We start from the raw sequence: 9559 nt of genomic DNA on the forward strand, positions 1-9559 counted from the left end.
AACCTGCTGTCAATTTCATCAAAGTTCAAGTTCAATCGTCACTTCAAGCAAAAAAATGCTTTTGTTTCAAATCATATTTGTGACTTTCCCTGAGGGAAACTGATGAATTGATCGAAAACAAAACCCCAGTTGTGCCCCATGGAGTACAGCAATAGAACCACTGCATCCTGCACCAAGCCTGAGCTATAATGATAAGAACTATGATGAGGGGTGGGCTGTGGAGACCATAGTGTTGAGCTAGTGAATCCCAAACAGCTCTTTTTGGGAGAGACATTTTGGATCCTCCGATGAGAACATATGTCCTGTTCTGCTGGTTGTTTAATGCTAATATGGATTTTGAGAACTCTTTGAGTGTGTCCTATATACAGGCCGTTCCACATATCAACATTTAGGAAACATTCATAGAGCTGTAATTCTCTATGAATGCAGCTCTATAGACCTAATACCTTGTATTGAATACGTGCTTTGTTTGTGCACGGATGCTTCATACTATTATGTTGTAACTGTTGAGGTGAATCCTACTTCTCGGATGACGTGGAAGTTAAACAGACGTGTTGTTGAAGTAGGTAAATGTTTGAATATTCAAACCCACAGGCATGGCTGTGAAAGGTATTTAAACAGAGCTTTAGACTGAGATGGAACAAGGGAGAAGACGCTTGTGGTGAGTCCTCCTTGTCTCTCTGTGGAGGTTTTAGGAGAACAGAAAGAACTTTCATCTGATCTGTGGGTTTGAAAACTGGTAAAAACTGAATTGTCTCGTTGTGATGGGGTTGAACGGTGTGTCATTTCCAGGTGATATTCCAGTTGTAGAGTGCCGTGAGTCAGTGAATCCTGAGCCATGCGTCCTGTTGTGGTGACTGCCGTCCTTCTTCTGGTGGTGCTGATGTCCATGTCGGACTCTGCAGAATGTAAGAACCAAATAGTCACAAAACAACTGTCTTCACAGACAACAGGAACACAAAACTAACAGCAACTTTTTTTCTCCTGAAGGGACTCCTGATTTAATGTGTCGGACCAAATATCCGGTGGTTTGGTGTAACAAGGCTTATCTCGGTCACGGCTGGCTCCAGTTCGGACCAGACCGTTGTATGCGGGTGATCGACAGGAAAGTGAATTTTGATGAAGCAAAGGTGATGAAAACCAACACACACCAGACTACAGACAGTAGATTTGACCTCATCCTGTTTTGATGAAACAGTGTTTTGTGTTTTGCAACAGTTGGTGTGTGTATTGATGAAGCAGGAACAGCTATGGAGGGTAATTTACCCAGAGTAAACATTTTAAGGGAAATTGAAAAATACATCTTGTGTATATTCTCCTCAGAGCAGAAGGAAAGGGAACGTGAACGGCATTCATGATTTCGGGTCAGGAGAAGAAAGTTCAGATAAGGGAATTAGGATGCATAATAATTCTCTTGATTTCTTTTGATTACAGAAATCCTGTAGGAAACACGAAAAGGGAGATCTGGTGTCAATACACAGCCTTGATGAGCTGCATCAAGTGGAATGTCTAATGTACAGGTTTTCAACCATGAGAATGAATTACTGGATCGGACTGTTTCGGGTAAGAAGTTTGTGCCTCTAATGTGTTTACAATAAATTCACAGAGGTAAACTGTGCTTTATTGAATTATAGAATTACTGAATATTATTATTGAATAATTACTTACTTGTTATTCTCATTTCACAAACAAAGACCACGTTACAGATGGTGTATTGCGAGATGGAAGGAGAGGGTCGGGTTACGGAACCAGACAGGGGTCGAGGGATGAAGGGATGACTGGAGGAGCAGGAACGAGAAGGGTCTAGGGGGCCGTGAAAAGAGGGATGGAGGGGTGCGATGAAAAGCTGGCGTCCGGGGCGTAGAGGGAACGGCGGGGGTGGAGACTCGTGAGTGCGGGCCGTCTCTTCTGAAGCTCTGGCGGTGCAGAGTCCGCAAGAGATAGCTTCATTCGCGACGAAGTTCAGCTGGCTGGTGTCAAGATTATGCAGTGGCGGGCCGTGGATTTTCTACCTGTACTTTCAGTGCTGTCTGAGTCATAGTCTCGATCAGCTGTTTTAACCTGAGCGTCAAGGTTCTAGCTTCAAGCTTCTTCTTCTAATATACTCTAATGAATCATTTTGATTGCATTCTTAGACTCCTACAAGCTCGTAGGGTTACAAAGAGGTGTCTTTCATTGAAATCCCACTTTGTAAAATGTACTTATTAACGATCTAGTGAGAAGTTACGGCCACCGCCCGGAAGTGATGGCGAGGTTACGGGGTTATGTAATTACATAAACTTAACCTTAAAAAATGTGTTTAATGGTTAGTACTCTTCCCACAAGGCTTTACTGTATTTCAGCAATTTAAATGAAGTTTGGTTCCGGTGATCCTTTAGGAAACGTGACTTGACTTATTGTCTCTTTTCCTTTTTCGATAATGGGCGCCGAAAAAATCAAGTTCCTCTTGTTATAATGAAGAGTGTATCCTGCTGTCAAATTGTGTGTGTGTGTGTGTGTGTGTGTGTGTGTGTGTGTGTGTGTGTGTGTGTGTGTGTGTGTGTGTGTGTGTTAAACTGTGATAAAAAGTGTGTTAAACTGTTAATCTGATGTTAGTACAGTAGTCATCCTCCTCACGTAATCCTTGTTTGGTTTTTTCTTTTCAGGGAAGGAAAGGATTTGTTTGGACCGATGGGTCGAACGCCAGCTACTCCCATTATGCTCGTGGCCAGCCGGACAACTATTGGTGGCAAGAGCATTGCGGTGAGATGAACTACAAGGGTAAGTAAACTGAAGACTCCAAAGGAGAGGTTATAACTTAATAGAGATGAATGTAGACTTTTGAACCTCAGACAAGAAAATACACTTTTATGATCCCTGGAGGATGATTATTAAAGTAGCTCAAGAAAACAGTCCAGATGAGCATGAAGGAAGGAGCTGCATTTAAACCTCACCGAACCTCTTCATGTCTAGGGTTGGGTACCGAGAACACGTCCGGGGCTCGAGGGGGCGGGGCTAGAGGGGGCGGGGCTCGAGGGGGCGGGGCTTCCAGCGCTCACACACACAGTGTGCGCACACAGAGATCGCTGCAGACACGAGCACGAGCTTTTGAACGTCCGTCCTCGGCTTGATGGAACAAATCTCTCCAGTTGATATTAATGATGACGTGTAGTCCAGTAAAGCAGCAGTTTTAGGATCCAACAGAGTCTGAGTTATGTTGCACACGGTCCCATCAGGCCATGATGCTTGTGTCTGTTCTTTTTTATATATAACTATTTTTATAGTTTGAAGTTAAAAGGTTTGAAGCTGTAGTTTGAAGCATGTTTTGTATGTACTTATTTATATCTATAGTATACTTTAAACAGTTAATAACATTGTTCAATTTGAAGAAAAAAAATTGCCTTGGCATTAAAAAAGTATCGGTTCAGGCACCGTTTAGGCACCGGTATCGTTTTAAAAGTATCGGTTTAGCACCGGTATCGTTTTAAAAGTATCGGTTTAGCACCGGTATCGGAAAAAACCCAAACGATACCCATTCCTATTCATGTCACGCTGATTTAAAATACTGTGTCAGATTGGGAAGTCCATCCTGTATACACCTCTCTGATACCATAGTATGTAATGTCTGTACGTATGCAATAAAGCAGGAATCACTAGTTGGAGGACCGCGGTCCGGATCCGGTCCTAGACCCCGTTGTATATGAACCCTGAACCTATAACCGAGAGATAATTGAGTTTAAATGCTTGAATGCCCGTCCTCTCTACCTCCTTCTGCTTCATGGATCGTGGTTCATGCCTATTACTCATTATATGAATAATTTCTGTCATATACATGTAATGTCCTGTAACTCTGTTACGGTATTCATTCTGGTCACATGACATCTATTGCTTCTGTCCATCCGGGGAGAGGGATCCTCCTCTGTTGCTCTCCCTCAGGTTTCTTCCCTTTTTCCCTTTTAAAGGGTTTTTACTATCTCTATTTAGGGGAGTTTTTCCTGATCCGATGTGAGGTCCCGGGACAGGATGTTATGTGTACAGAATGTAAAGCGCTCCGAGGCCAATTTATTTTTGTGATGTTGGGCTATATAAAATAAACTGAATTGAACAATTACATTTTGACGGAGGGGCCCTGGGGGCAGTGTGGGGGAAAGACCACCACGACACAAAGCACAGAACCTTTGAGCAAACGTACCGACTCACATCTGAGATGAATGCACAGAGAAATAAACCTGAGAGCTCATTATGATCAGAATGCACATTAAGTCACTGTCCAACAATGATGTTAACAGAGAGGAATAGAGCTGGAACATAATTGAATTTTTTAAATAACCACAGTTAAAGTCCCCTTTCTGAAGATGAGATCAATATAACACGTTTTCAGTGAATTCAGGCAATTCAATCAAATAAATTTTCTAAAATGAAGTACTTTATTTTAAGAGTCACATATTTCAAAAGCATTCTGTTCTTTCATTCATTCATAAATACATCCCATATTTTACTTGAAACAAGAGAACATTTATTTTGTATTAGATAAATTAATTGTTATGGTCATAACATTCATAACAAGTTTACACTGTGTACCACGAACCCTGAACTCCCCGTTAATCACATGACTGTCCTGTTTTCCAGGCTGGGGACTCTGGAACGATGTCTCGTGTCTTGCCTACAGACCTTTTGTGTGTCAAGCTACCATCTAGTACTTCAGAGGGAACATGGAGAGCTGCAGCTGGACCACTTCAACTGTTACCACTGCAAGCTTTTACATGGACTGCAATAAATATTCAGCCTCAGAAAGACGTGTTGATGGTTCCTGTGTCTTCTCTGTTTGTATTCAGCTGTATGACTGTTGCTCCATCTGTCTCCATGTCATGTCGTCAGTAGAAAACACAGCTTCATCATCTCACTCAGTCAAGACAGACTGAAGGCTGAGAAACCAGAGGGAACCAAACACTGATGAATCAGGACAAAATAAAGCAGGAATAACCATGATATGATGTAGTCTGACTTTGACACAGTGTGATGTATACAGTCACGTTTCAATGAATGATACTGTAGCACGCAGTTGCTGCAATACCTAGGTCCAGCTACCGTAAAGGTAAACACACATACACAACGAGTCAATGTTCTTTCTTTAGCCATCTCGTGTTGTGTGAGAATAGCATGTATTGGGCTCTCCAGTGGCAGCTGGTGTCACGTTATGACAGGCAAATACAAATAAATAAATAAACAAAAAGGAAAATAAACAAAAGACCAAGGCAGCGGTCCACACGCTGCAGAAGAAATCAAATGAACCACCCACACGGATGTTGTAAGTTGTAACAGTAGAGATGAGCTGAGATATGAAATATAACAAGAGATGAGATATGAAATATCAGTATATAGTGATGTTTGAGATTGTATTCCAGATCTTTTCTAGTCTGAGCATACATTGTTTTTTCAAAATTCTGTGCTTTCAAAATGAAAACTCAGAAGTAATCTGACAGGAATATTGTCACTTTGTCACTTTTTACTTTCAACAGGGTCAAAGTCAATGTTGACTTTATTAACTCTATTTCATGAATGTTAAATATGGCTGCAGATGAGAATGAATTTGAACTCAACTTTGTTTTGTTGTTATCCTAATGTATTGTGGCCAGGTGGAAGTGATGAGGGGGTGAGTAAGTCCTGCATAGCCCGCTCGGGTGCCGGGATATGCAGGACTTACCTCCGGTGTCTCTGCCGGCGAAAGGACGACTGGTTTCCCGTGGCGGTTGCGGGTTCTTGATTATGATTGTATTTCTTCTGCAGCGTGTGAACCGCTGCCTTGGTCTTTTGTTTATTTATTGATGTGTATTTGCCTCATAACGTGAACCCAGCTGCCACTGGAGAGCCCAATAAATGCTCAGTGGAGCCATAGAGAGACACGTGGACCCGCTGTGAGGTTTAAAGGAATTGTCCGGTTATAGAGAAAATGAGCGACGAACCAAACTACTGGAGGCTGAACCCTCGAGTTCAGCTCCACAGATCAGGTTTGTGTTTTTTCTTTATTGTTCCCGGGCTTCATGCTCGTTTTACGGGGTTAAGTCACACCTGAGTCCCTTTTCAGGTCATTACATTTTCCAGCTCTCACTGGCTGTTTCTCAACACCAAGTACACAAGTACAGACTTGTGTACTTTTGGAGGACGCAGGACGGTCTTTCTGCAATTGGAACAACAGCTGACTTGATGACGTCACCACCTCAGCTGTTGTTGTCATGAGTTTACTCTGATTCTTCACTGTAAAGTATTTTTACAGTCCAACAAAATATGACAACCCTGCTTTTTTTTGCACTGGTTTCATACACGTACACATGTGATGGTATATCTATTCTGTGTATACATTTTATATATGTGTGTGTATGTGTCTATATATATATATATATATATATGTATATATATATATATATATATATATATATATATATATATATATATATATATATATAATGGTTCCCACAACCATTATTCTAGAGACTGAATTAACTGCCGGTGCCTCCAATAGAATCTAGGTAGTCAAATAAAAGGTCTGTGCCTCTTAATTAGTCCTTTTTATCTTGTGTTGTAATTGTATTAATATACACATACATACTTTGAATTTTTACACTAAATTAATACTCTATTTTTCCTTTCATCCCAGCTAACTTTCTTCTTCTTCTTCATCTTCTTATTCTTATTGTATGTATCGTTCATCCATGTTTTTATATCTAATTTTTTTGTCTGAAATTGCTGCTACTTCGACACCACGTTTCCCCTTGGGGATTAATAAAGTATATATTAATTCATTCATTATTTGACCCTTTCTGAAACAGTTCTTTAACTTTGACAAACCCAAAATACATTAACTGCCTTGAAACACAGTTTGGTATTTATTAGGCATATGCAACAAACAATATGACATGCAGATCCCTTATTAAAGACTATCAATAGAGATACAACGCAATATCAACAAACCCAAAACACAGTATGTATGAATCCCTCTTTGGAACTTCAAGTCTTTTGCACATTTTCATTGGTTACCTCTACTTAGGCTCTAATATCACTGAATAGCATCTTTAACATGTGAACATCAATATACGGTAAACCCACACTCAAAATAACAGATACACATATTATATTATTGTATGTATTTCATGTTCATATATATATATATATATATATATATATATATATATATATATATATATATATATATATATATATATATATATATATATATATATATGAACATGCTCAAGTTATTTAAGTTAAGGGGGGATTAAGTTGTACTCTGGGGGAAGGGTTAATTGTTGTAAGACATGTGGTACATGTCTTGCTTTGTTGCATTGAATTTACTTTATTAGTAACCCAGGCTTGCAACTGACTGTTTGGTTTTTTGTACTTTTCCCCCCATTTGTTGCGCAATACGGTGGCAGCAATTTAAAGATATTAACAACAGATCTGCCCATGTCTTTTAATTTAGCGTTGTGCTTTTCCCCTTTTTAATATAAGTTATGTCAAGAGCTTGGTCAAACAGTTTGCCAGCCCACACCTGGCCGTATTCACCATGAGCTACAACAACAGTGTTTCCCCTACCGTTATAATAGGGAGGCGGGGCGCCCCTCTGAGGAAACCCCCCGCACCCCTGTAATTTTCTCGTCATTTTAGGTTCTCTTTCCTATAGAGCAGGTCTACACCTTGTTCTGCTATTAGACAAACTAAACCGCCGTATTTTATTGACACGACAGCTTGTCATTTCGGTCTCTACGTGGTCGCGTTAACACTTCTCCTCTGCTCTGCATCGCGCACAGACGGAGTTCCTCCCCGATATATGCGTGCACACACACACACAGTTATTTTTGCACAGATATAACTTTATTTTCATTGTTCTAAGTGATTGCAATTTAAAAAAAAAAAATTGTCTGATGGAGCAATCTGATTTACTTGAAAGTGATTGCAAAATAAATAAAATAAAAAAAAAAATTCACGCCGCAGCGCGTCTGTAGATTGACTTAACATGTAAACTGGTCGCGCCGCAAATTCGCGTTGCGTCCGGTGTGAACACGGCATAAAGCCTCAGACAAATTCTCTGCAAAATGTGCACCCAGATGGTCAGGGCCTGTCAGGGTAGAGAAGAAGTTGGATCCTGTAAACTACCGTGTTCAATGGTTGACTGGTAAAATGAAGGTGGACAGTGCAAATGTGGTTGACATAAAGCCTTTCTATATATATTACTATAGTTCATTAAATTATCATAATTATTCGAGGAAATTATGGGGGCATTTTTTGCCCCTCTCCTAGTGATATAAGGGGCAAAATTATATTTCTTAGGGACAGTTTTGCCCCTTTCCCTCGTGTATTTCTGACACTGATCTGTGCAAAATATTACTAATATTTAGTTACTGCTAAACAGCTTATTGTGGAAAACAATAAGCTATTTTTTTGCAAAACAGAATTAGTGCAGATATGTGAGCCATCACGTTGTATTAGTGGCTGCTTTTTTTAATGAGCCTACTTTCTTCTACAAATCTTTTTAAAACGTCGTTGCAGGCCACTCTCAATTCATGCTCAATGGTGTATTTCGTTTTGAGGAAGGCAACAGCAGAAAAGCCAACCTCACAGAGATCGGCTTTTGGCAAAATGCCAAGATTCAGCAATATGCGCAAGCGTAGCCAGCAGACTCATTATTGGGTACAAGACACAAGCACTTTGGCTCGTTTCTGTATTGAACCCGGCGCAGGAGAGCTACTCTGGGTGCAACTCGCAGGAGAGCGAGTGGTGCAGTGGTAGGGGAAGCACTGAATATGATACAATTACAAGCATACGACCTAAAAGCAACAAGCACAACAGTTATGTTACACAGAACTGAACGGGACTCAGTGGTCCGTAAAATACACAATAACATGGTAAATAGTACAATTAAAGGTTACAAACACACATCTATCTCTGCACAGACAAAAGCCTCTTACTGGAATGAATTAATGAATATATACTTGATTAATCCCCAAGGGGAAATTTGTTGTCGGAGTAGCAGCAATTTACAGAATAAAAAACAACATATTAAAAAGAACAACAGGGAATATATATATATATATATATATATATATATATATATATATATATATATATATATATATATATATATATAATATAATATAAAGTGTGTGTAATATATATATATATATATATATATATACAACAACAGGGGATATATATATATATATATATATATATATATATATATAATATAAAGTGTGTGTACTATATATATATATATATATATATATATATATATATATATATATATATATATATATATATATATATATATATATATATATATATATATATATATACACACATGCATACATACACACAAAAATATTGTTCGGCCAGAGAACATAGTTCTATTACTACTTCTTCTTTCAAAAAATTTGCTACACAGACCTTTTTTGGTGTGCTCTATGGGAACTAAGTGGAGCAAGTTACAGTTAGTTGAACATGTAGTCTCTGCATCTGCTACTGATCATGCTTCTCTCATTTACAATAATTTCACCGCTTTTTCAGTGATCCACCTCCTGAAATA

The 9559-nt window shown here is 39.2% G+C and overlaps 1 protein-coding gene across 1 annotated transcript; it reads left to right on the forward strand.

Annotated features, from left to right (window-relative positions):
* The first annotated feature begins 791 nt into the window (after positions 1–791).
* Positions 792–4720, forward strand: LOC306738732 (C-type isolectin Sp-CL4-like). Its single transcript, XM_079220638.1, has 5 exons — positions 792–908; positions 991–1130; positions 1435–1563; positions 2646–2760; positions 4609–4720. The coding sequence occupies exons 1-5, from the start codon at positions 839–841 to the stop codon at positions 4674–4676; spliced, it is 522 nt and encodes a 173-aa protein (XP_079076764.1). The 5' UTR covers positions 792–838; the 3' UTR covers positions 4677–4720.
* Positions 4721–9559: the final 4839 nt, after the last annotated feature.

Source organism: Taurulus bubalis (assembly GCF_910589615.1).
Source record: "Taurulus bubalis genome assembly, chromosome: 7".
Taxonomy (NCBI): Eukaryota; Metazoa; Chordata; class Actinopteri; order Perciformes; family Cottidae; genus Taurulus; species Taurulus bubalis.

What these genes read in the sequence shown, in the direction of transcription:
- LOC306738732 (XM_079220638.1), top strand. Translation starts at nt 839, where the DNA reads ATGCGTCCTGTTGTGGTGACTGCCGTCCTTCTTCTGGTGGTGCTGATG. An exon ending in CATGTCGGACTCTGCAGAAT is followed by an intron (nt 909 to 990) that starts GTAAGAACCAAA and finishes TTTCTCCTGAAG; the next exon opens with GGACTCCTGATTTAATGTGT. An exon ending in TGAATTTTGATGAAGCAAAG is followed by an intron (nt 1,131 to 1,434) that starts GTGATGAAAACC and finishes TTTTGATTACAG; the next exon opens with AAATCCTGTAGGAAACACGA.